This window comes from Vigna angularis, chromosome 1 (assembly GCF_016808095.1).
Source record: "Vigna angularis cultivar LongXiaoDou No.4 chromosome 1, ASM1680809v1, whole genome shotgun sequence".
Lineage (NCBI taxonomy): Eukaryota > Viridiplantae > Streptophyta > Magnoliopsida > Fabales > Fabaceae > Vigna > Vigna angularis.
Window position 1 is genome coordinate 7,662,924 of NC_068970.1, and position 27,722 is coordinate 7,690,645.

The following is a 27,722-nucleotide window of genomic DNA, read 5'->3' on the forward strand; positions in this document are numbered from 1 at the left end:
CGCAATTTTTTTTTCCTTTTTATATTAATATAATTTAACTAAAAAATATTTACTAACATCACAACAAAAGCAAAATAGTAAAACACATAAATAAAAAAAATTAAATATCTTATGTAAATTTCTTTAATAAAACTTAATTAAAAGAATCGAACTTTGAATTATTTGAAATACTCAAGTTTATATTAAAGAAAGAAAGATTCGAAAGAGTGTGATGTAAAAAAAAAAAAGTAAAATAAAAGAAGATAGAGATGAGTTTTGATAGTAAGTGGATGCATGTGCTTTTGCTGGCATAGATTTAATGGGCACTGGTCCAGCCTCCCCTCTTCTTCCCCGCCGCACCGCACCAAAAGCCTTCATTTTCATTATCCTACTTTAAAACCCTACCAATTAATACTAAATTAATTATATTCCATTCTAAAACAAATTATACTTATTTTTAATCACTTCTTCTCCTTTACAAGGAAAAACTAGACAAATCTTTATGCTAAAACATGGTGGATATCTTTTTTTCATCAGACAAATTCTTAAAAATAACTTTAAGAATGTTATTAAGCTACAATAATTATGAAAATGAATGAATATATAACGTAACAAAGTTGTTGAGAATCTAAGTATAAGTTTCATATTAAATAGAATTGAGAGAGTAGAACAGTATATACATTAATCTTTTCTTTTTAAGATTTTGAGTAGAGAGTGATGTCAGTCTCTTATATGATTAAGTTCAGATCTCATTGGTATTGTGTCTTCAATACCGGTTACATCCAAGAAAAGTTTATAAGTAGATGTCCAATAAAATTATTTGTATTATTTAATATATTTTTTCTCTATTTTTTTTAAACGAGAAAAGGTAAAAATACCTAGTTATAGTCCATAACTTCGACTATCAAAACGGAAAAGCTTTGCAGCACACATGATCCACCTTTGCGTTTCATTCTCTCACTTCTAAATAGTCAAGGTACATATTACTGCATTAAATTTTTTGGACTGAGGCTTGAAAGTTTTCTTTTTCTTTTTACATCATGTTTTTGCTTTGATGTTCTTTGTCATACCCGATCTTAATATTTTCTGAGTATTAAATGATGTTACTTCTTATACTTGACCATATCATAAGCTTCCAACATTAATATGAAAAATTCCTATGACATGCAGTGATGATTAAAGGACAAAATCCCAAACAAAACCTAACATAGAAATGGTGAAAGATAATATTTTTAAGTGGTTCTGCCTTTTACCTACTATATTAACTTTTCGTTAAGTATTCATAATCTTAGAACAACTTACATATTTTATTGACAACACGAGTCCCCTTTTATATTAATAGTAAATGGTTCCATTTATAAATGCAATTTAATTAACTGCCATTTTTCTGTGCCAATCTTAATCTTGTAATAGCATAATGGAAAGCTAGTTTGGAATTGTTTTGGAGCAAGAAATATTAGTCGCTTTTATGTCTTTTAGAAATGGAAAATGTTTTAGAATATAATCTAAATACAAAAAGATAACTCCAAATTTATAATATTTTTTTTTGACACCACTTGCATGGTTGACAACCCATTTTTAAAAGTATTTTAGCCATTAAAAAATTAATTTTTGAATTTGTAAAAAAAAAAAAGATTGAAAGCAAAATAAATATAAATTTTGTATAAAGTTTTGTTAAATGAGAAAATAATAATATCTTATTCCTTATCAATGAAACGGTATGCAAATTATAAAACTGTAGAGCCCATATGTTTAAATAAACACTTTCACCACACATATTTAATGAAACCTATTTATATTTAGAGAACAACCTACATATCACAGTTTAAACAAATAGCTTACAGCACAAATATAAAAACACAATGTGAAATAATGTGAAGCAAGACAAAAATTTGCATTTATTAAGTCACATGTTGGACTTTCAGACTTTCTGCTGGATTTTTATTATAAAAAATTCTTGATCTAAGATTTGTCATTTTATTTTAGTTTTTATCTTAATTATTCATGTAGCTTAGAAATACCTTTTATATGTCCACAATAAAACGTCACATTATGAGAATGTTTATATTTTCTTAAAACATTATCACGTCTAAAAAAACAAAATTTAAAGAAAAAAATGTAAAGGGTAGTAGGATAAGCATAGATAAATAAATATGTGACTGTTAGTATGTTACTGAGCAAGTGGCCCTAAGTGTGTCATATATGTCTATACTTCTACTGCTACTGTAACTCTAACATGGTTTCTTTTCACTTGCATATGCAATCCATAAGAGTTTGTGTTTGTGCTTTTTCTGTGCTGTGAAGAGTAGTTGTTGTTGTACATCGTTTCAATCTTCAATCCCAAACTTCGGGGTCACAGTTAGGTTGTCTACTCCTACCCATAACCATACCATACCATACCATACGTCCTTTGCAGTTTGCACACTTTTCTTATTTACTTGTACTTAGTGCCAACTCTTTCGGTTGGTGCATTTCTTCAGGCACGCACGCTAACTCTTGATTTCTGAACGGTTTTGGTAGTGAGAGCAAAGTTGGTAGTTCTAGAGATACACAGAGAAGAAGGAGAAGAACAAGAAGAAGCACAGGATGGGGGACAAGTCCCAAGTGCTGGAGGCTGTGTTGAAGGAAACTGTGGATTTGGTAACATTAACATAGATCTGAATCACTCTATCCCTTTGTTGTTGGTTGTTGTGTCTTTCTTGGTCTTCCTTTTTTTTGCATTGATGGGGCTTTCTTTTTATTAACTCTGTGAATGCAGGAAAACATACCCATTGAGGAGGTTTTGGAGAATCTGAGATGTGGCAGGGAAGGTCTCAGCAGTGAAGCTGCTGAGGAGAGGCTTACCATTTTTGGTCACAACAAGCTTGAAGAGAAGAAAGTACTCTCTCTCTCTCTCTCTCTCTCTCTCTCTCTCTCTCCTCTCATTCATGAAATCCCATTTAAAAAAATTGAATTTTTATGGTGAATTGTCTTCTGGGGTACTTTTCAGGAGAGCAAATTTTTGAAGTTTTTGGGATTTATGTGGAATCCTCTATCATGGGTTATGGAGGCTGCTGCTATAATGGCAATTGCGCTTGCAAATGGAGGGGTGAGTGGACTTAGCTTTTGGGACTTTGTATTGGTAATGAAGGTGTGTGTTTGTAGGTTGATTCTTCGGACTTGTTCCTTGAAAACTTGTGCAGGGGAAAGCTCCTGATTGGCAAGACTTTGTGGGTATTATTACCTTGCTTCTCATTAATTCAACCATCAGTTTCATCGAGGAGAACAATGCTGGTAATGCTGCAGCAGCTCTCATGGCTCGGCTAGCTCCAAAAGCAAAGGTATCAAACTCTCTCTCTTTTTTTTTTTTTGTTTTATCTCAATACTGCCCGGGTGCGTGAATTCTATATTCTTATTGGTGCAGTTAGCAACCGAAAGGAATATATTCTTTATTTTCCCCTTTGTAGTTTCATTTCTCATGAGTTTGTTTGTAAAGGTTCTTAGAGATGGTAGGTGGAATGAGCAAGATGCTGCGGTCCTAGTTCCTGGTGACATAATCAGCATCAAGCTTGGAGATATTATTCCAGCAGATGCTCGGCTTCTTGAAGGGGATCCTTTGAAAATTGATCAAGTGGGCTGTTTTTTTAATATTATTTTTATATATCTATGTTATAGTATTTGTTCTTTGAATTCTCCACATGCGTAATTGGTCAATTATCCTCTTTTTCCTTTGTGCTTTTCAGTCCGCACTTACAGGTGAATCACTTCCAGTGACAAAGGGTCCTGGTGATGGAGTATACTCTGGTTCAACCTGCAAACAGGGAGAGATTGAAGCTGTGGTCATTGCTACTGGTGTTCATACATTCTTTGGGAAAGCTGCTCATCTTGTTGATACCACAAATCAAGTGGGTCACTTTCAAAAGGTAACTTATGAGAGAATGTAACTTTTCACTCCTCCCTCGCAGTCTCACTGATATTCATTGTTCAGAATTTCAGATTTCATTGTTATTGTCTTGTGCTGCTTTTTTCAGGTCTTAACTGCAATTGGGAACTTCTGCATATGTTCAATTGCTGTGGGGATGGTTATTGAGATCGTTGTTATGTATCCCATCCAAGATAGACCCTATCGTCCTGGAATCGATAACCTCCTTGTACTTCTGATCGGAGGAATTCCAATTGCCATGCCCACGGTTTTGTCTGTGACCATGGCCATTGGTTCTCACAGGCTATCTCAGCAGGTCAGTCAGGTCTTTGAGCACCTTGGATTTGGGTGGATATATGCAGGGAAGAACTAATGGAGATAATGTCTGTAGGGGGCTATCACAAAGAGGATGACAGCCATTGAAGAAATGGCAGGCATGGATGTGCTTTGCAGTGATAAGACTGGGACTCTGACATTGAATAAGCTTACTGTTGACAAAAATCTAGTTGAGGTTGGATGATTAATGGCCGAATGCTGTTATTTGCTGGTTATTTTTGTGTTTGATATCCATTTCTTCTAATAATTTTTAATTTTATTCAAGGTTTTTGCAAAAGGAGTGGATCCAGATACTGTTATTTTGATGGCTGCTCGAGCCTCGAGGCTTGAGAATCAAGATGCAATTGATACAGCCATAGTTGGGATGTTAGCTGATCCAAAGGAGGTTAGTCATATACATTTATTATTCCCTTGCATTCTTCTAGAGTCACTTTTTAGCTTCAAGCCTGCAGCTATAATGTGCACATTCACACACATCTTTCTAAATTCAAGTTGATCTAGCTTTTTCTTTTTTAACTTATGGCCACTGAAGGCACGCGCTGGTATACAAGAAATACACTTTCTTCCTTTCAATCCTACTGACAAGCGGACGGCATTGACCTATCTTGATCAAGATGGTAAAATGCATAGAGTAAGCAAAGGTGCACCAGAACAGGTAATTTGGCAACATTTCTTGCGTAGTTTTATATTAACAGTTGGTCTTGTGTATTCTCATTGTGATGTGATCTGTACATGATATTTAGATCCTGAATCTTGCACACAATAAGGCAGAGATTGAACGTAGAGTTCATTCAGTGATTGACAAGTTTGCAGAGCGTGGTTTACGATCTCTTGCTGTAGCATACCAAGTAATTAATTTATTGCTTAATCAATCGGTGCCTCTTTATACTTACGTTTTAAGTTGGAAACGTTAATTTAGTCTTCTTTTTTTCATACAGGAAGTTCCAGATGGAAGGAAAGAGAGTGCTGGAGGTCCATGGCAATTTGTTGGCCTTTTGTCTCTCTTTGACCCACCAAGGCACGATAGTGCGGAAACCATACGTAGAGCACTAAACCTTGGAGTAAATGTCAAAATGATTACAGGTCTGTAACATAAGATAGTGCACACCTTTGCTTTGCTTGTGTTATGATAATGAAATTATAATTCTTTATAGCTTATGAGGTTAATAAGGATTGGAAATAAGTGTTGTATTATATAAGAAACTGATGTGATCTTAGTCCTATGACATCTGATTTATGTTGCATGTTATTCATCAAACTTGTTACTTATTGATCAGAATTAATTTTTGTTTTTCTTTTTGTGGACGTTATTGGTCTGATTTATTATGGGACATAAATTTACATATTCGTACCAGTAGATGAAGGATTTTGCTTTAGATGGGTTGACAAATCCGCAATCTGATTATCATTTTTATGTACCGAAAGAATTTGTGATCCATGCTGTGGTACCTTTGGAAATTAACTTTTACATTTAAAGTAAAGTTTTTTGTTTTTGAAAATGGCCAACAATATAATGGTTGTACAAAATTATGAACCCTTTATATTCTCCTCCCAATATTCAATTATGTATCTTCCTTTTTCTATCAGGGGATCAGCTAGCTATAGGAAAGGAAACAGGTCGTCGCTTGGGAATGGGTACCAATATGTATCCTTCATCAGCTTTGCTTGGGCAGGACAAGGATGAATCCATTGCTGCCTTACCAATTGATGAGCTAATAGAAAAGGCTGATGGATTTGCTGGTGTATTTCCTGGTAGGCTTTTGTGTTGTCATTGCAATTTATCGGTTTGCTTATTATTGACATGTGGTGGATGGAAGGTTAATTGGTAGTAGTAGTAGTTTATTATTATATGATTCTTTGCTCATATTAGTGGGTTTGTATATTTGGTCAGAGCACAAGTATGAGATTGTGAAACGCTTGCAAGCTAGGAAACACATTTGTGGAATGACTGGTGATGGAGTGAATGATGCACCTGCTCTCAAGAAGGCAGACATTGGTATAGCTGTTGCTGATGCTACTGATGCAGCTCGCAGTGCATCTGATATAGTTCTAACAGAACCGGGCCTTAGTGTTATTATTAGTGCTGTTTTGACCAGCCGAGCTATCTTTCAGAGAATGAAAAATTATACAGTGAGCTATTTATTACTGTTAATATCTTCTCGACAACTCCCCCCTGTTAAATCGTCTATATCATTGTTACTTCTACTGTTATGATCCTCTATATCATTCATTAGTGTTAGGGAAATATTTTTGTCCTGGTCATCTCTCGTTGTGATAATGAGTGTTTACTTTACTTACATGTGACCAATATGTTTCTTCTATCATGCAGATTTATGCCGTCTCAATTACAATTCGTATTGTGGTGAGTGATTTTGCAACTCCAGGGTTTATTTTCTACCCGGCATGCCATTTTGGATGATGTAACTATCAGACGGGTCTAATTTTTTTGCTAATGTCTACATGTTTGACATGCTTACAGCTTGGTTTCATGTTGCTGGCTCTTATATGGAAGTTTGACTTTCCACCCTTTATGGTGCTTATTATTGCCATCCTGAACGATGGTTCGTTGTTTCTTTTCTTTGTCATTGTTTCCTGTTGACTGTCCCGTGCAGCATGCTTCTTTATATGTGACCTTGAGTTTTATTGGTGGCTAATAGTTATTTAACATTTCAGGAACTATTATGACAATTTCAAAAGATCGTGTAAAACCATCTCCTCTGCCAGATAGCTGGAAGCTAGCTGAGATATTTACTACTGGTGTTGTGCTTGGAAGTTACTTGGCGATGATGACAGTCATATTCTTTTGGGCAGCATACAAAACAGATTTTTTCCCAGTATGTGTTTTATGATTTTAGTTTAATATCTGAATTTATCATGACATCTGTGCACGTTGCTTCACCCTTTATGGGAGCAAAGCTAGGACTCATTACTGCTATGATCCAATGTTTCCTATTTATTTGAATCAATGTTCACTCATTACCTGCATAGATTCTTCTTTTGGCTGTTTTGGATGCCTCGTTGATTTATTTATCTTGGCTGCTATATTTTCAGCGAGTTTTTGGAGTCGCAACTCTTGAAAAAACTGCTCATGATGATTTTAGAAAACTTGCGTCTGCAATCTATCTTCAAGTGAGCACTATTAGTCAGGCTCTTATATTTGTAACTCGATCACGAGGTTGGTCATATGTTGAGCGTCCTGGTTTATTGCTGGTGATTGCTTTTATAATTGCTCAGCTGGTAAGCAACAAAACCATTTTATTGTGCTGTACTTTGTTTTACTGCAACAATTTTGGTGATGGATTTGCTGTGTTGTGCAGATTGCCACTTTGATTGCAGTATATGCCAGCTGGAGCTTTGCTGCAATTGAAGGAATAGGTTGGGGATGGGCTGGTGTTATATGGTTATATAACATAATATTCTACTTCCCACTTGATATCATTAAATTTTTAATTCGCTATGCTCTCAGCGGTAGGGCATGGGATCTTGTGATTGAGCAAAGGGTGAGCAGAGCTTGTTTTCTTGTGTTGATTAATCCAAGGCTGGTTTTAGTTCTTGCTGTATGCTTATGGATTTCATTGTATTGTAGATTGCATTCACAAGGCAAAAGGACTTTGGAAAGGAACAGCGTGAACTTCAATGGGCACATGCTCAAAGAACATTGCATGGTCTACAACCACCTGACAGCAAGTTCACTGAGCGCACACACGTCAGTGAACTCAATCAAATGGCCGAAGAAGCTAAAAGGAGAGCTGAAATTGCCAGGTAATTGTTTTTATTTGGTAAGAAATTAAAGTGGGGATAAACATCAAAATATATATAAGAATTTCATATGTTTTGAGTCTTGGTTATTTATTTTGAACAATTGTATGCAGGTTGAGAGAACTCCATACACTAAAAGGTCATGTAGAATCAGTTGTGAGATTGAAGGGACTTGACATAGACACAATTCAGCAAGCATACACAGTTTGAATATGCTTATTATATATTTGCATAGTTATACTGTAAAGATTTACATTCTAATGTTGCTGAGAAGAATATAATGTAATGATTACACATGTTCAACTTTAAAGTCCTTTTTACTCTGCAGTTTGTTTTGAGCACTTAAATGAGTGCTTTTGTGAGGTTAATTTATGAGATCTTGTTTCTTTTTAGTTATCACTCCAACTCTCAGGTTTTCTCCATTGTATTCTATGCTTCTGAACTCATTTTCTATCAATATAACTCCTCAGTTTCTTTCATTTTTGGACTATAGTTTGGTTTATTTATAAGCAAAAATGTGAAGGAGATAAACACCCACCTTGTTCACTTTGATATTTTTAGGTGAGGAGAGTATTTTAACAATAAAGTGCATTATTGTAACTTTTAATGAAGATAGAGGTGTCATGTCATATGACTTGAGTTAATTTGGTCACTAATTTCTTGGGTTGGTAAAAGAAGGTTCACCTTTTTCTCTGTTCAAACGAATTGGTTTACTAACTTTGGGATCATATTTATATAGTCTTTAACATATATTATAAAAGTTAGTAATAGTTGACAAAAAAGAGATATCATCTTTATATATAGTCTTTCAAAAATTAATAAATAAATATATTATGAAGGATATAATAAAATAATAATTATGCATACAAAAGAGAATATGTCTATGTAGTTATAGATAATAATAATAATAATAATTATTATTATTAATTATGATTTTGTCTTATTAATTTTTCTTATTCAATTTGATTCATGGTTGAATAAAATGTCTCAGTATCTCAAAATTAAAAAATCAACAATGCAACATGTTCAATTAAATGCTTTTAACAATGTGACTCTTCCCCTTAAAAGGCATACTTTTAGTTTTATAAATTGTTACTATCTATTATTGATGGTGTTTTAAATTGTTGAAAATATTACGTTATTATATATATATTAACTTGAGGGACTTTAATGAACATTTTATTAGTGACTCCAAATTGCATCAAATAAATTAATAATAGAATAAAATTATAATTAGCCTAATATTAACAAAAGAAATTGCCTTTACTTGCTTTACTATTACTAAAAAAGAAATTGTCCTTACTTAATTTAATATTATTAATGAAAGTACACGTGTTCATTTGTTTTATGATAATAAAAAATGATAAATTATTATTGTTGTTATTATTATAATTTATAATTTTTTATTTAAAAGAAAAAAAATTGAAAAATAAAATTGGAAAATAACTCCTGTGTATAGATACCAAATGACATCACATTTTCTAGTTTTTCAATGAAAGATACTCACATTTCTTGTAATTTTAACATAGCCACATTCGTCTCCGTTCGTTCCTTTCTACGTATATTTTTAAATATTTATATTTTAAAACTTCAATTCTTAATATACTTTTTATTTATGTTTTAATCATTATGATGTTTTAAAATCAATTAGAGAAGTGAGTATTAACCTTATTAAAAATATAATAAAAGTGAATGTGATTTCTTAAAAACGCTAGAGAAATAGTATCTAACATATTATAAGCCAACAACTTCCTCTAATAATAATAATAATAATTTTTCAAACAACAAATTTTAAGCTTTTCACTTTTAACTAATTTACAATATAAGGAAACCATTCCCAAGGTGTTTAACAAATTTTAATATGAGATAAATTACATCCTCTTATTAGTAAAATAAAAGAACAGTGAAATATTGCTTTTTAAATAGTATACTGCAAATTACAGTTAAATAAATGTTATTAGTATATTAATAATTAAATTTTATATCAAATTGAAGAAATTAAGAGTAGTCATTTCTTGATAATAAAATTAAGTCATGAAAAGAATTGTATGAAAATAAATTATGTATTGTTTTTCTCAAAAAGATTTGAAGATTATTGAAAATGAATTTATGAGTAAAATTTGTGTAGAATTTAACTAATATAATAAATAAAAAAATATTTTGGATAAAAAATAAATATTACTAAATTATTTTTAGTAAAAATTATTTTAAATAGTAAAATAACATAATTAAGATAATATTTTTTTAAGAAAATCAAATTTTTGTTTAAATATTACATTTAAAAAAATATAAGTTACAATGAGAATCTATTACAAGTTTAGTTTATGATGTCCACTTGCAGCATGGAATTGATTATAAAGAAAGTTGAAATCGATTACTATGACTGAAATCAATTATCTTTGACGAACTCATGTCATGAGATCAGATATATTGCTACAATCAGAAATAATTAATTTAAAATGAAACAGAATTTCATGATAAATGTGCAGACAAAATATGCATAGCAAATGAAAATTTATCAGAACAAAAAAGAAAATTTTCCTTCTATCCCTTCAAACTGCGGCACATTACATAAGATTAAAAAACCCAACTATCGTGTAATTACTCGTTTTACATCGCTTGCAAATCAATGGGACTGAACATGAATTCATCCCACAATCCATATGCACAAATTGACGTAAACAATAAATTTAATCCAATCGACAACATCATAGATTATGCATATAAATTTTCATTTGATCAAAGCCTTCCTTCAAACGTTGCAGGAATATTCTTCAACGAATACTTAGTTTTCCTTTTTATTTGTCTTTGGAATAATTGGTTAGATTTGGTGGAGAAATAGTTTCAGAAAAAAATAATGACAATATTTTTTTAACAATATTATAATATTATTTATATGTCATTTTATAATCGGTTTAAAATTATTTTATAATTAATAATAATAATTATAAATACTAACATAAATCAATAGATAAATGATGTTAAAATATTATAAAAAATTTATTAAAGTATCGTTATCTTTCGATAAATTACACAAAATAATATTATTAGGCAAGGAGCGAAATGAATAATGAAAATAGTTTTTAGTATATTTCTGAGATATGACAATATTTATGATAAGACTTAACAGTTGACTTTGTTTACACCATTTTGTCAGAAAATGAAAGTGTGAATGCAGTAGGGTGTCACCATCCTTGCATTATGAGAAACAATAAAAACCAACGAGAAGAGCAGAAGATAATGTTTGTAAGAGAAGGGCACTCTCGGTTAGCAATAAATGAGTCTGAACACAAACACAACGTTTTTGTCGTCATGGACCATTCAACTCCATTAACATATCAACTTTATCAGTTAAAATTATATTGTTTTGATTTTTTTAATATGTTTTTATTAATGTGAAACTGAAATTTAATTTTTATTTTAAATTTTAATATACTTTGATTCATAAAATTTAAAAGAAAATAAATATAATCTCTTAACCTAACCTAACAATACTATCTTAATTTCATCTTTTAAATAATATTTTTAATTAATATTTAAATCATGTTAAAACAATATAAATAATTCATACACGATTATAAAACATAGATTTATCACATAAAAATAATTTAATCAATTGGATCAGAAGTATTATATTTATTTATTTTTAAATTTAAAAATTAAATTTATCAAAATTATTTAATTTTTATGTTAAAATTTAGCAATTAAAAAATATTTAATGAATTTTAATTTTTATATCAAAGGAAAAAAACAGACTTAATGTAATTATCTTAATATTATGTAAATAATTCTCTTAAATGTAACAAATCTAAAACTTGTTTGATAACTTTTGTAAATGATCATAAACATGCATCTTATTATAACCATGTTGAGGAAATGTGGTTGGATACGATGGTGATAAGATGATTCAGACAAGTCAACAAGTCAATTTATGTTGCTGTTTCTTCTAGAAATCTTTTGACTGTTTCATCTTTCATCATTGAAGACATTTAGAAATTGGATTCCCTTTTTCAACTGAAAGCGGAATTTAGTGCATCCTTTGTTTATTCAAATTTTCTGGTAGTGGGTACAACCAAAATGCTTAGGGTCCCACCTCGTAGAGATATACAAACAGGACAATCATAAAAGTAGAGGAAAAACTATAATGACAATACAGATTATTTTATTAGAAAAAATGAAAAATAATTTTAATTGTCATTAACAATTTTATTTATTATAAAAATTAAAAAAATATTTATAATTAATGGTAGAGGACCTTTTATTATGTCAGCCATTTATGCTTAAATATGTTCTTCATTTCCAAACAAGTTATTTTAAAATATTTGTGATATTATTAAAACATAATTGATTTTTTTTCTCTTCCATTTTGTTTAAAATATTTCCCACATCTTCCTGTAAAACTTTCTTTCTGTCTTTTGAGTTAACCAAATTTGTATAATTTCACTATTTCTATGGTTTTTTTCTTCACTAATGGAAGAGTTTTCATACAAGCAGATGGAGTGTCATAGTGGAGTTCATGTAAAACAGTTGCACAGAGAAAAAAGAAATTAAAATAAAAGCATTTGAGAGTGTAATTATTTATTAGTTTAATTTAAATTTTAAAAGACTGCTGGTAAATACATATATTTGAGGAAAACACAAGCTTCTGCTTACTTTTTTAAAAAGGTTGTTAAAATGGTCAAATTTTAAAATATTTTGAAAGTAGATAAGTTGTGGTAAGGTTATATGATTTTATTTGAAAAACATAGTGTCAAAGTAATACGTTTAAAATAATTTTAAAGTTTGAAATCGTATTAAAGTGATACGACTTTAGTCGAGAGTATTTCAAACTAAAATCATATTATTTTGATACGATATTTATCAAAACTAAATAATTTAAGACGTAGTGAACTAAAATAATATCATATTGAGATAACTTTAATTTAAAAGTGTTCTTTACTAAAATCATTTTATTGTGCATTAACTTCTTCATCATGTTAAGATAAAACAACTTATTCATTCGTAATTTTTTCTAAATATTTATTTTAATAATTTTAAAAAAAATTATACCATAATAATGTTTTTGTTTATATTGAACTATTAATGCAATGATAAATAGATTAACTTGGAAAATTATTTTACATTTAAAACTTTTAAGAAATAATATAACCATATATATTTTTAAACTAAAATAGCGACTTAATTATATATACTAATTTTTATATTCTTTTATAGGTTATTTTAAAACTTATATTTTTTCATTGGCTTAAATCAAAACTGAAATACATTTGTTTCTCTTCAATGAAAATATCTTTATAATATTTTGTAACCTTTAAAAAGAAATCCAACTTTTGAACCTACCATACATTATAATATAGTTACTTAATATCATCATATTATAATACTTAATAAAAGCATACTATCTTTATAGTAGGCTCCATAATATACTGATATTAAAAAGGTCATATTATAGATATTGTCCTTTATGAACTTAGGATTCATATACATATCTCATTTTATTGATTACCTTAATCCCATATATATAATTTGTCATAAGTCATATTTCTTAAGGTAATACTATCTGTGTGGACTTTCCATGTCATTTTATCCCATGTTCATGTGCTGGCAATGTGTTTTTCCTTTAGAAAGTTGATCTCAAATCCAACATGCCAAAGTTTCTCCTTTAGAAATAATTAATTGTTTCATACTCAATTTCATAAGCAAAATACCAACAATATTCTAAACTTTCATAACTACAAACTTAACAGTTTAGATTTTCAATTTTTTCTCTAACTCTAATCGTTAACTAAAATATGATTATTTTATCAAAGATAATATGTCTTGCCTTTAAAATATTTGAGTTCAAGAAATCACTCAGAGGAGGAGAACCATCAATATTCTAAAGATCTAAAATATAAAACCAAAAACATTTGAATCAACGATGAAGCTAGTTGAGAATCACTTTTTCCAACTATTCAAAACAAAACTGATTCCAAAACTAAATAGAAAGAATAATAAAAGAATTTTCAAAATGAAGGTAATAATTTTCAAAATAAAGACATATGGTTTGAATTTTATTTATTAAAAAATATCGTTAATTTACTAATTATGACAAGGTATAATATGATTTTTTTAAATATATATTAAAATTAAAGTTAAAATCTTAGAAAATAGAAAATGAGAAATAGATGTTTTAACTTACATATGAAAAAGAAAAAAAGAAATGATTTTAGGGTATATTAAATTCTTCAACTCAATTTACAAAAACATTAATGTCGTGTTCACTTTAAAGTATTTACTGTTGTTGATGATATGCAACTATGGATTGCAAATAAATTTTATGTTCGTTTTTATAAATTTGCAGGCGATAAAAAGATGGGATTTGCGGGATGAAGGAAATTTTCAATATTTCATGCCCAGCACAGATTTGCAAGGAATTGTCATAAATTTCAATTTTACCCTTTATATGATGTATTTGACTGAAATGGATTCTGAGCATTAGCACGAATAATAATAATAGTATAATAAAAATAATAATAAATAATAATAATATATTATTATTATTATTAATTTTAATTTTTTACTAATTATAAACATTTTTACAATTAAATATAATATTAGGAATTATCATTTTATATTACTTTAATAATTAGGGATATTTTGGTAATCTTCAATTTCTATCAATTAAACAAATTTTTTTATTTGTCACATTAATCAAATCCTACACTAATTCTCACAAACTTTACTTTCAAATCTATTCTCAATTACCTCTGAATCCACTCAAACAAATAACAAAAACTTTACCCTCAAATTTACTCAATCACTCTCACAAATCATCTCCCACAAATCTACACATGTGAACAAAATAGTAATTCATCAATTAATGAAGTAAAGCCTTTAACGAATATTTAGAATATAAACCGAGACATATTTTTAAATTATAAAAAATATTTTAAATTTATAATAAAAAATTAATTTATCTAAAATTTAAGAAATTACAAACATATTTAAGGATATTTCTATAATACATTTTGTCATTATTTTCCATCTTTGTATCATTATATTTCATATATATTTTTTAAAAAAATAGTAGTATGGTGGGGTAGTACAAAAATAATTCAAACGGTTGGTATAGGCCTGGCATACCTACTTTTCTGCTTTTTGAAGCTACCATGAAGGATCTACTTTATGTGAATTATTATGAGGTTGAAGCATTCCTACTTTACTCTTTAAAGCTATGAACTACACATCTATGTTCAAACCACTATTTTTATTTCAAAATTAAGTTAATAAGTTGTATTTCAAAAGATAACTTCATAAAAAAGAAAACAGTACTATCTTTTAAGTTTTTTTTTTAATGTTCAAGTCGTCTTTGTAACATGAGTTTTATATGTTTTTAAAAAATTATTTACGAGTAGAAACAATATTTTAGTTTTCTTTTCTTAAAAGATAGGGCAAAGTTAATTTTTAGAGTACTTTAGTTTAAACTAGTTATGCTTAAAAGTAAGATTTCAACTATTATAATAAAATGAATAAATTAGTTGAAAACAAATAAGGAAAACGTGTTTTTTTATTATTAAAAATAAGTTCTGTTAAGATTGATAATATTTCATTTATTTTTTTATCAGCAATTAATTATTTTTACACTATAATTTATATAAAAAAGTTAAATTACAGTTAAATAAATTGATAAAAAAAATTTAAAATTAGGTAAAAGAAAAATTAAATTATATCCGTAATTACCATTTTAGTGTAAATTAAGAAGCACAAAAGTGTTGTGATAAACATAACTTCATCCTAAATAAAATAATACTCTCATCATTGTGTATTTATAGCATTACTTTAATATAATTTTAAAACAAGTGAAATAAAAAAAAAATTATTTAAAATCACTTATTCTTTAAAAAAGTTGTTCTCCCAGTTGAGATACCTGTTTATGTAATTGACGTAGATAATATTTTTTATGATAATTATTTTAGACTTTTAATGTCAAACGAAAAAATTGACATAAATTAAAGCAATATAAAAAGTTTGTAGTACTTACTTAAAGTGAATCATTAACATAAGTAGTGTACTTATTATATTATATTGAATGCAGTGATAGCGAAGATCACGACGAAAATATCTAAAACTATTGTGTTTAAATGAATGATTGTTGTGTCTTTTAATTGTAATTTCAACAAATTGTATCGCCTATTACATAAAATGGTTAGAATGTTGTTGCTTCTGCGCACTATCATTCTCAAGTTTCAACCAAATAAAAATTATGGTTTTGGGTTTTCGAAAAACAAAACCCTCAGAGGCTAAACCATCAAGTGTTTCCAAGAAAAACATGTTAGGATTGTGAACTAAGTTCAATGGGTGAATTGAACCTCTCAGAAAATTTATAAACCTTTTACATATAAATGAAAAATAAAATCTGAATTAATGATATCTTTAAAGAAAACTGGTTTCAAATTGAAGTAATTTTATTTTCAGTGGTATTGTTTTTTAAGTTTTCACATACAATATAAGTTCGATTAAAAGAAAAATTATATGAGATAACAGTTAGAGAAAAATTTACATCTAATTGCTTAATTAGCTATATCAATTAAATCCATGAATTATCAAATTTTACAAGAATATCTTAAGAAAATAAGAAGATATACAACATAATACAAGATCTTGAATGCTATAAAATCTAGGTCTCCACATATAAAACTATATTAGGAAATCACTCTCTCATGTCAATCCTAATCAAGATTAATACGATTCAAATAAAAAATGTTTATGAAATTAGATCATTTTAACATATAATGATGATCTTCAAGGTAACATGATTAAATTATGATAATTCTTTAAAATAAATCCAAGAATGTGTTTTGAGAATGCAACACTATTAATTAAAGTGTTTTGAAGATTCCATACAATTTAATCTTTAAGTAATTTCATATTTAAAAAGAGTAAGAAACATAATTTTAGAGGTTTAATACAATTATATTCACTTTTAATATGCTAAAAGAGAGCTATATGTGAGGTTGCACAAACTTTTTACTCGCTAAAATAGTATTTCAATGAGACAAAATCAGTCAAAGGTAGTCTACTAATAATTTTCTATTAAAATTACATTATAATCCAATGATTAAAATGAAGATTTAATTAAATAAAATGTTCTAACTGACAAATCAATCAAGTTCATCAATGTTTTACTTGGTTAAAACATTTTTGTAATTTAGTGTAGGTGGTTATGAACATCAAATCAACAAGTTTAAACTAGCTAGTATGAAATTCTTGTCCCATTAAAACAATGATATAAAATAAGGTGAAATTAAAGCGGATCCTCAGTAGAGTTAAGTATAAAGATGCAAAAAAGATAAAGAAATTTAGTAAGGTTTATTGAGAGAAATTGAGAAATTTTATTCAAATCATCCTAAGCACATACAATAACTACTTCATGTTGTTGTGTATAAACAAAGTCTCACATTGGATAAAATATGAAATACACATGAGTTTATATACACATAAGATACATTCCTTAGTAAGAGACCTTTTGGAGTGATACAAAAGACAAATCCAATATATTTTTTTAAACATATGTTGGTTTTTACAATTTTTTTTTTAAATATGTTACTATTTATTGAGCGCATTCCACAAAAATATACTATAATAAATTCTGTTTCACTCAATAACATGATATCATATTAACTTATGTCTCTTATTTTTGACATGATCCTATTTTAGCTTGTCAAATGATGTAAATAGTTTAAATACTAGTATAAAATATCATTTAACATTTAATTTCTTTTTTACAAAATTAAATTAAAATGATTATATCTATTCATTTTTAAAGTTTAAGACCAAACCATATCAACATTTGGAACAAAAACAAATTTTAATTTTACATTCAAAACATATTTAACTCTTTATATATATATATTATTTGTTTCACATTAATCTCTACACACTAAAAAATTTACACTAAACTAAGAAAATATTATGGATAATAAGATAAATTAATTATATTTCATCAAAGAATAAATTACAGGTATTTGGTCTTATTTGATATTCACCACTAAACAAATCCTTGGTATAATTGCAATAAATATAAAATAAAGTATTGAATATAAAAAAAAGTCTTATTTAAGCATATTAAAGTCCATGATGATTGAATAAGATGATTTGTTTTTGTAAAGCATCATACAAATATTCTTATCAAATAAAATTATTATTCGTTTACAAAAGTTAAATTGTAATTTTTTCTAGCGTCATAATAGTTTGATATCTCTATTTTTCTCTTACACTCAAGTTACACATTTTTTTTCTACATTCATTTAATAATGTTTTTCAAAATATAATATTATATTAAAGTAAAAATAATAAATATATATAAAATATTATAATAAAATAATAATGTATGAACTTGTAACTTGAGGATAAAAGAAAGTTTCTTTCAATATAAAAAAAGAGGAGAATTGATCTTCTAAAAAGATATTAACCATAAATAGTGAGTCATAAATTGAACTTCTTTTTGGAAAATTTATCCATACAAAGTTCCACAGTATCTCGATCAGAATTATTTTGAAAGAAAATACTCATGCAAACCAAAAAATATTATGGGACGTTAATCATAATAAAAATAATAGCAAAATATAAGTAGTTGTTAAAGAAGCATGCTTCTAAAAAGATGGACTACTTATTAGTATGATTATAATTATACCTTAAACAGCAACAGTGGATGTTTCGGATTGTTTGGGTACTTGTTTGAGTTCAAGGCTACTGGTATAATTTTCCTTGTACTTAAACCATTGTGAACACAATATAAAGTAACCCAAATTCATGATTTCTAGAGCAGCAATCATGTAATAAAACAAATCCAATCTCCCCTTGTTAAGATCTTCTGGTAACCAATTCCCCGAGGCAGATTTAGAACTGCTATTGTGAACAATTGTGATAAGAAGAGTGCTCAAATAACTGGACCCTGCCATGCCACAGTAGAAAAGTGACCCTCCAATGCTTCTCATGTTCTCAGGGAATTGTTTATAGTATAATTCAACTTGTCCAACCGCAGTAAATGACTCAGCTAGACCAGCAAGTGCTAACTGAGGAATTAACCATAGACCTGACATAGATGAAATATCACCTTTTCTTGGTTGCACTCCTATGGGATTGGTCAGAGCCAAGTTTCTTCTATGCTCTTCAACAACTGCTGCTACTAGCATGCACAGTGCAGAGAGAAAAATACCAGTTCCCATCCTCTGGAGGAGTGTGATGCCACCCTCTTTTCCAGTGAGTCTACGGAGGAAAGGGACCAATATTCTATCATAGATTGGTAGCCATAAGGTCATGCTCAACATCAAGAACACATAGTAGGATGCACCCGGGATTTTGAAGTTACTGTGTCCGACACGCCTATCGGATTGAAGGGCTTGAAACACAAGAAGGGTGTGATTTTGGACAATAACTAAGTGGTACAAAATGGCTGATAACCATATGGGTAATACTCTCACCACACATTTTGCCTCCTCCACTTGCTGTATGCTGCAAAGGTTCCATGGATTTCCTGCAGATCCATCTGGGTTTATTTTATCTTGTGGGGTCACAATGGCTGCTTTATCCAATAACCTATTCATGTATTTCAGTTACAAACTTAGGACTTGTTTAATATATATATCATTTTCACAAAGAATTACAAAACTTATCAATTGTTCCCAAAACAAATAATTAATCCATACTACTTATTGAGAAGCAAATTATCCACCCAGAAATTGGTGAAGTTAAAAGTTAAGCTCGATGTAGTTACCTGAACTGAAAGGTGTAAGGGAGCCTAGAGTTAATGCTCTTGGGAGGCACATAGTTGAAAAGGGAAATGGTTTGATGTTCTGCAGGTAGTTTTAAACTCCTTTTCTTGGTTGCAACAACCAAAACTTGCACAATACTAGTGATGGGGCTACCACTTGGTTTAACCTTGACATAAATTTTGGCCCCCATGAAGTACACTATACAAGATATGAACATCAAGGCTGCAGGAATTCCCAACCCTATTGCCCAGCTAACATTTGACTGTACATACACAATTAGCGTTAAAGAGACCATCTGGGCAAAAGTGAAGGTAAAAAAGTACCAATTGAAGAAGCTGTTAATCCCTTTCTTCCCTGAATCTGTTTTGGGATTGAACTGATCAGCTCCAAATGCCAAGTTACATGGTCTCACCCCAGCAGCACCTACCAGCAGCAAACCAAATCCAGCCAATAGAAAAGTCATTTGCCCTGCAGTTGGTCCTCTGCATGTTTTGCTCTCCTTTGCACAGTGAGGTGGATGCAGATTCTTAAATACAGCAGTAAGTTGTATCACAAGCAATCCCTGTTCAGATGCAGGTGAAACAATTACAAAGGGTCAAATATGTATGTATTAAATTACTAGTATACAAGTAATTGATGCAGATGTGTTAGTTTTTCTGTAAACTGTGGCTTGTTGTGAAATAATAGTAGATATTTGGTGAAGAATTTTTTTGAAATTGTACCAAAAAAGAAGTGAATGTGCAGAATCCTATTGTCTTGTAGCGACCAAAGTAGGTGTCTGATAAGAAGGCACCTATCAAGGTAGCAAAGTTGGTGCTGCCACTGAAGATGTTGATTATATTTGTGGCTGTGATGTTCTTCAGGTTGAATACAGTGGTGAGATAGACCAAGAGGTTGGCTAAGGTGCCAATGGCTCCCAATTTCTCAAAAGTTTCATTTCCTGCAAATTACACAAACAAGTCATTCGAAAGGTAAGACTAACTGTAAAAACACCGAACACACACACACACAAACACCCAGAAAGCATTTAGGATGTAAAAGATTGTCATTCCTTACCTATGATAAAGGGCATAGCCTTCCATCCTCTGTAGTTAATCTTAGGATCACTGTCTGTCACATGTTTCTCATTGTTCTCTGTACTTTCTTTCTCCATTGTCTCTATAGTTGTTCTCCCTGCCTCTTCAGCTCCCATTTGTTCAGGATTCTGTATATGAACTCTGTTGCTCCTTCACAGTAGGGAGAAAGAAACGTGATTTTGGTGTTGGGTAATGAAAGTTGAACAAGACATGAGAAGTAGAGCAGTGAAGTTCTTATATGAATGAACGACTAAGACTTTTTTGTGGTTGATGCTCAAAAGTGAGATTTCACTTTGAAACTAAATTATTCCAAGTAAAAAGAAATAATATATCTCACACACAAATTTTTAATGTTCATTTGATCTTAGTTTTTTCTTAAAAATAACAAGTATTCTTTTTTTGTAACTATTTTATCATATTAAATAAATATACTTGTATAGCATTTTATCCTTATCCTAAAATTAAGATTAATATAATCTAAATGAATGGTTCACATCTAATAATTTAATAATCTAGGAAAAAAACATGAAAATTAAGGATAGTTTTGAAACGATTCATTTTTTGTCAAAGTCTAATCAAGTAACTTTTTTTGTAATAAATAAAAGAGTTTAATTTTGATGTTATATTTAATTACATAAATGAGTCAGATTCATACTTGATGAGTTTTTTTAAAGAAACTGATTATAACTTATATGCATATATATATATATATATATATATATATATATATATATATATATATAATGGAAATAAATGTTAAGGATCATTGTTAATAAAATAATTATAATAGAATTACCTAATACAAATTTCAGATCATTAATATATTATTTAATTTTTGTTTTGATTAGCTTATAAATTATAAAAAATTTAATAAATTGTTGAAAAAAAATTATTTATATTTTGTTCCAATTTCATGATATATGTCTTAACTTTCCGTCGAAATATTTTTAAATTTCTCTTCTCATTCAATAGATATCAAAATGATGACAAAAAGCCTGTATTTAAAGATATTCAGAAATGAAATTTGAGATAAAATATCAAATGAATGAAGGATGTTTTGGGTATTTAAACTGAGTTTGTCAATAGGGTAGGGGCAGCCATCATATGACCAGGTATCACCAAATAAAATCGAACGTATTTTATCAAATCCGAAGTAAATTTAGACATACGATTGGATTTAATAGGATAATATTAAATAAATAAATAATATAAGACGAATCTAATAAATTAAATTATTTTATATAAAGATTAAATTTTAAATTCATACTAAATTACTTGGATTGGATTCGAATTCAATCAATCCTATCAATAGTTAGAACTTATTTTCATCCGCGAAAAGATTTAAACATTTAATTAGAAATAATAAAAAACACTTGCAAAAACTAAAATTTACAGCATAATATTTTATTTTGGGGTAAGTTTTTAAATTATTTTATTAAGTTGAAAACTTAATAAATTAACTGCATTTTGTAATAATTTTTTTTTTCAAAACATCCGTACATATCCACAAATATCTGTTGGTTTTAAAAATTTCAAAAAATATCTCTCTATAAGATACTCATGCAAGTATAAAATAAATATGACACAAATTTTAAAATTCTAAGACTGGTCATAGGTATGTATAACAACCAGTTCTATCTATTTTCATCCTGATCATTCTTTAATTCTTTATATTGTTTGATACATATTTTAATTTAAGTGACATGTGAACAATAAAACTGACATAGGTAATAGTACCTATTTTAATAAAAAAATGTTTAATTTATTAGTTACCTAAATCGAAGAAAAAAATCATTAGGTAGCTATTGTGAAAATCAATAATATAATAGAAACCTGAATCTTATTTAAGCCTAAAAATTAATAAATTCCTAATAATATATAATCTGCTTAAATATGTTTACCATCATTGTAGAACTATGGAGAGTTGCTTTGTTTCACGGTTTAGGGCGTAGTCTTTATACATTTTGAAATCATTCTCTTTAATTTTTTAAAGATTTTGATTTAAATAATATTTTTTAATTCGACTCTACAATGTTAAAGAATATAAAGAGTAGGTTACCAACGAATTAATTTTTCAATTGATAAACATTTAATTTTGTACAAAATATTTTGAGTTATTGGCATGGCTTTACGTGCTCAAAGTTGGACTTGTATATGCATGTGAAATATGATTGTGAAAAATAAATTTGGGTTAATGAATGTTTTTAATTGACTTCGAAGAACTAAGTATTAAAAGATAAGAAAAGTTAAGTAGTTAACTAAAACAATCCTAAGTTAGATTATGAAAGAGCATAGTTAATTCTTTGAGTTTTATAAGAAAGTTGATTTTGAAATGTTATATTGAGATTGATTTATATTGGTGATTATGTTGAAAGGTAAATGCAACTTCTGTAACTCTTAATATAAGACAAAGATATTTTGAATTGAATTGAAGAATAAATATTTGAAAAATAAGATAAAACCTTTTTCATTTTGATTGTTAAAGAGAACAAGTTTATTTTCAACCACGTTAAATATTATGGCAAAATATTATTGTTCAAAGATTTATTTTGTTGTTTTACTTGTTGACTTTCTCGTCTTAAGTCATATTTTATAATTTCATTGAGGAAGTTATGCACTATTTTTTCTCTCCTATGAGAGTTTAAATGTTTAAATATTCATTGAGACACTTACGTAAGAAACACCAATGAAAAATGAATTTTAATGAGAACTTATGATGATTCTAATCAATTTGTCACATTATGTTTTGTGACTGCAAAATTTTAAATAGAAGAAGATTTATTGTGCCAATTCTAAATTTAATTAACATAACATATTATAATTATAATGATTATTTGTTTATTTATCATAATAATTCAGACAATGATATTAATCAAACTTACGTGAATTGTAATTTTAATCAATATAAAAAAATTTCTAAATAAAAATGTTACCTTTTATTTTATCATTCACATTTTTTTTTCTTCTCACAATTTCTCCCTCCTTGACATAATGTATTCCTTCTTGGAATCAATGAGCAAGAACGTAATTTGTTACAATGTCATCGAGTAACAACAATGAGGAATCAGGCTGTGAGGATGTGCTAGTGGTTAGAAAGAGTGAGATGCTGTCAATGGAGACATGTCGACGAATGACCAAAGAAAGGATGTCATTGATATCTTGGAATTGGTGGTAGTAAGGATTCTTTTTCATCTTCATCGTATGATATTCAATTATGTTTTTTTATAAAGATAGATCAATCAAGTTGTTGAAAGTCCCACGTCTACTAGAAATAAGATCAATTTATAATATATAACTGGGTGCAAATCTCATGTTACAAGTTGGTTTTATGAGATTGAGTTAGGTTTAAAGTTCATTCTTTAACATGTATCAGAGCTATGGTCAGAGTCTATCCTAGCGAGGTGTTGGAAGTCTCACATTGACTGATTTTGTAAGTCCAGTTATATATTATAAATTGGTTTTATCTCTAGTCGTTTATTTGTATTTTTTCCACTGAATATTGGAATTCATTAAGAAATCTTAATTCCACTAATAATTTAAATTATATAAAGTAATATATCAAGTAAACATATAGTTAAAGGATATCTTATATAATGCTCTCAAAACGAGTCATCCACTCGACCCGACCCAATCCATTATGGGTTGATGACTTAGTGAGTTAACCCAACATGACTCATTTATTAGCGAGACAAAAAAAAATTTGAACCTAGTCCGGCCTACCACAAGTTAGTGGGTTAAACGGGTTGGCTCACTTACTTGCTTAATTACAAGTTTTTTTTAAAATCTAAATAAATTTCAATCTAAAATGATCTTAAACTCCAAAGACAACTCAAAATAGAAAAAGTAACATACAATCAAATGTAATCCAAAAACAAGTTCAAAAAGCAAATAAATAAGTTTTTAATATTAATCATTTTTGTGTCTTTTGCTCTCTTGAAACATCTTATTTTTTATCCCCATTTACAATAGAATAAAAACAGTTTTAACTAATAATATTGAAACATAAAATAATAAATAATTAAATTAAATCATGTGAGTTGGTCAGTCAACCCAACTCATCACATGTTCAATCCGGGTAAGCCGATTTTTAAGTTGACCGAATTGAAAATTGCTCCCTATAAAAAAATTGTATTTTTTTAAAACTTAATCTAGCCTGAACACGTGATGGACCATATTGATCCAGATGTTCTAATCTATTTTGACAACATTAATTCTTATATTTTGTTGAGCAAATTCCATAAGCTACCTCTATTATATTGAACAATTGACAGAAAAAATTTCGAGTCAAAAGTTAATCTTCGTGTGACTTGTTGAATACATATATTTTGAAAGACGTTATAGTTATTTAATCTGTTGTTGAGAGAAGAAGTAAATCCAATAAGAATATAGTCCCTTAGTCATTGAATTAGGTATAAGATGAGTGTGTTATATTTAAAGAATTTTTAAAATAAAAGTGTTATGAATGTATGAATTGTAATATCTGATTCATATTTTATCCTTAGCCTTAAAAAGATGGGTTTATGAATATGTTTTCTGGTATTTTTATATATGTATGAGCTTACCCTTAGATTCCTAGCACGATTGTCTTAGCTTAAAAATTGTGGTAAGTTATGATTCGGTGACGTGCAGTTTTCTGGTTTTTAAGATTACCACCGAGATTTGATTCGAAATCAAAATGAATATCTAAATGAATTTTTGTCGTTTTGTTTTGGGTGTGTTTGAGTCTGAAGATCTAAATATTGGTGGGTTTGAATTGGTTAAATAATTGACACGGACATAAAAAATTCTGATTGACACCCTTAGAACACATTACCCTACATAAATGCATTCAGTTAGACTTTACAAGGCATGTCCACTTTCTTTCTTTGATTGTTATACTTAACTGTCGTTTACAGCACATATTCAATTATTAGATCCACTCATTAAGGCTAACATGCACTGCATGACACTGCATGAAATCACAACACCACAAACTTCACTCTCTTCACTCCTCAACTCTGGCGTGAATTGTTTCTAAGGAAAAGCTTACCATATAAATTAAATATAGCCACCAACCATGTGGTAGCAGTGTTGAGAGGCTACTCACACGAGTTGAGTACACAGTTTCAAATGCACAAAAAGTCAAGTACGCCACAAAAGCTTTCTCACAAGTTGGTAATACCATTAAAGGATCAAACCTGCACAAGGTAACACTTTGATCCAAAGGAAATTATTATAATAGTGATACTAGTTAATCATCATAAAAGGAAAAAGAGATTGCGTTAAGGAATAGAAAGTGAATTTTGTATTTATAGTTATACAATGGTAATTATTTTTTTTTTTTTTTAAATTCTGTAATTTGATTTCTTTAACTAGTAATTTGCGCAATCGTTAGTGTACTACAGATTGTAATTTTCTCTCTCTGTGAACCCAATTGGTTAACTGTATTAATACAAATGCTAATCATAATCATAGGCCGTAAATTCGAGTAAGTTAATTTTTGTGTGACTAAGTTGGATTTATTTTTGAATAGATATTGTCCGTTTTAGACTAAGTTGGATTTATTTTTGATATCATTACAAAAGATTTTTTATTAAAGAAAATATTTTATGGATATATAAATTCATTTCCATTTTTTATTTTATTCTATATAAAACTTTGTTTGTATCGGACAAGAAAAACTACGAGCCCTCTAGCTTTTTTTCGTCTCCCATTACATCTTCAAACTCGTTCAGTTTTTGTGGACGTTAATCATTGGAATATTAGTGTCAGTTCATATACGTAAAATATCACAAGGTGCCGTGTCTAATGTAGATTGAACCTTTTGTCTCAAAAGAGGAAAAAATCAAGTATAATACTTCACCTATTTCGACCTTGTCTAAAAATGGTTTTGAGAAACATGATCAAAGAAGCTCTTCCTTTGCTATTTACCTTAACGAGTAAATATAATTTTTTGGGATTTTACTGACCAAGGAAGTCGATACTTTTCTTCTGGATCAGACTCCTTCGCTATTGGACTGCAAGTACAGCTTCGTCTTCTTTTTCCGGAAAAAAGGCTGCCACTTCCTGCATATCCCTTTTTCTTCCTGCACCCGATAAGTTATAATATTTCCATTTTATCCTTTATTAAAAATCCCAAAACCCTAATTTGACATGAACTATCCTGCACTTTGTTCCCTCTTGCTTAATTTTCTTCATATACACAGTCGTGTATGATTGAAGCCAAATCCCCACTGGACATGTGATGGGAGATGAAAAATTGATGGAGAAAAGAAATTTAGAGAAGAATAGCCAATAGAGAGGTTGTTTGAGTTATTTAAAAAAGAAAAAATATCTTCCAGAATAAATGTTCTAAAAGTTATTTTCAATTTTGAAAAATGGATATTGCAGAAGATATTTTCGAATTTTTGAAACATCTATTCTTGAAGTTTTCTTTTAAAAATAACTCAAAGAACTTTTCCAAACTTCCTTTCTCCCTTAATCTTTCACCTTCCATAACAAGTCGAGAGGGGATTTTGCCTTCAACAACCTTACACAACTTTGTGAAAAGAAGAAAATGAAACAAGAGGGAAGAAGGTATAGTACGTTTCGAGGCGCAAGGAAAAAAGGAAATGTAAATTTGAATTTTAGGGTTTTTAATATTTTTTTAATAAAGGAGTAAAATGGGAATATTGTAACTTATGGGGGTGCAGAAAAAAAAGGAGACGTGCAGGACGTAGCCGCCCCGAAAAAAAAAAACATGGCTCAAACTAAAAAGAAAAGGCCTCATTGAGCATGATAAACCGAATTATGTTCACAATTGTTAGTCATCAGATAAGAGTTGTTGCATAATCTGCACCAAAAAAGTGACCAAAAACTTATAATAAATCATAGAGTTTCATCATTTGTATCAATCTATCTAAATGCACAAGCAGTTCAAGAGCAGGTAAACCAAAA

At 29.0% G+C, this 27,722-nt stretch overlaps 2 protein-coding genes across 2 annotated transcripts; one reads left to right on the top strand and one right to left on the bottom strand.

Annotated features, from left to right (window-relative positions):
* The first annotated feature begins 2,171 nt into the window (after positions 1-2,171).
* On the top strand, positions 2,172-8,454 carry LOC108344275 (ATPase 11, plasma membrane-type). Its single transcript, XM_017582742.2, has 22 exons — positions 2,172-2,342; positions 2,500-2,619; positions 2,738-2,857; positions 2,969-3,067; positions 3,162-3,299; positions 3,455-3,589; positions 3,702-3,881; positions 3,990-4,196; positions 4,272-4,391; positions 4,482-4,601; positions 4,749-4,871; positions 4,960-5,064; positions 5,155-5,299; positions 5,804-5,968; positions 6,108-6,346; positions 6,546-6,578; positions 6,696-6,777; positions 6,890-7,050; positions 7,268-7,453; positions 7,534-7,716; positions 7,803-7,978; positions 8,089-8,454. The coding sequence occupies exons 2-22, from the start codon at positions 2,566-2,568 to the stop codon at positions 8,183-8,185; spliced, it is 2,868 nt and encodes a 955-aa protein (XP_017438231.1). The 5' UTR covers positions 2,172-2,342; positions 2,500-2,565; the 3' UTR covers positions 8,186-8,454.
* A 10,136-nt stretch (positions 8,455-18,590) lies between these two features.
* On the bottom strand, positions 18,591-21,106 carry LOC108331053 (protein NRT1/ PTR FAMILY 2.9). The gene is made up of 4 exons (XM_017565673.2): positions 20,788-21,106; positions 20,454-20,671; positions 19,734-20,293; positions 18,591-19,555 (listed from the first exon to the last, which is right to left on the bottom strand). Exons 1-4 carry the CDS (start codon positions 20,921-20,923, stop codon positions 18,652-18,654), a joined length of 1,818 nt encoding a protein of 605 aa, XP_017421162.1. The 5' UTR covers positions 20,924-21,106; the 3' UTR covers positions 18,591-18,651.
* Between the last annotated feature and the right edge of the window lie 6,616 nt (positions 21,107-27,722).

What these genes read in the sequence shown, in the direction of transcription:
- LOC108331053 (XM_017565673.2), bottom strand. Translation starts at nt 20,923, where the DNA reads ATGGGAGCTGAAGAGGCAGGGAGAACAACTATAGAGACAATGGAGAAA. An exon ending in GGCTATGCCCTTTATCATAG is followed by an intron (nt 20,672 to 20,787) that starts GTAAGGAATGAC and finishes TGTAATTTGCAG; the next exon opens with GAAATGAAACTTTTGAGAAA. An exon ending in GCACATTCACTTCTTTTTTG is followed by an intron (nt 20,294 to 20,453) that starts GTACAATTTCAA and finishes GCATCTGAACAG; the next exon opens with GGATTGCTTGTGATACAACT.
- LOC108344275 (XM_017582742.2), top strand. Translation starts at nt 2,566, where the DNA reads ATGGGGGACAAGTCCCAAGTGCTGGAGGCTGTGTTGAAGGAAACTGTG. An exon ending in TGTTAGCTGATCCAAAGGAG is followed by an intron (nt 4,602 to 4,748) that starts GTTAGTCATATA and finishes TGGCCACTGAAG; the next exon opens with GCACGCGCTGGTATACAAGA. An exon ending in AGGAGAGCTGAAATTGCCAG is followed by an intron (nt 7,979 to 8,088) that starts GTAATTGTTTTT and finishes AATTGTATGCAG; the next exon opens with GTTGAGAGAACTCCATACAC.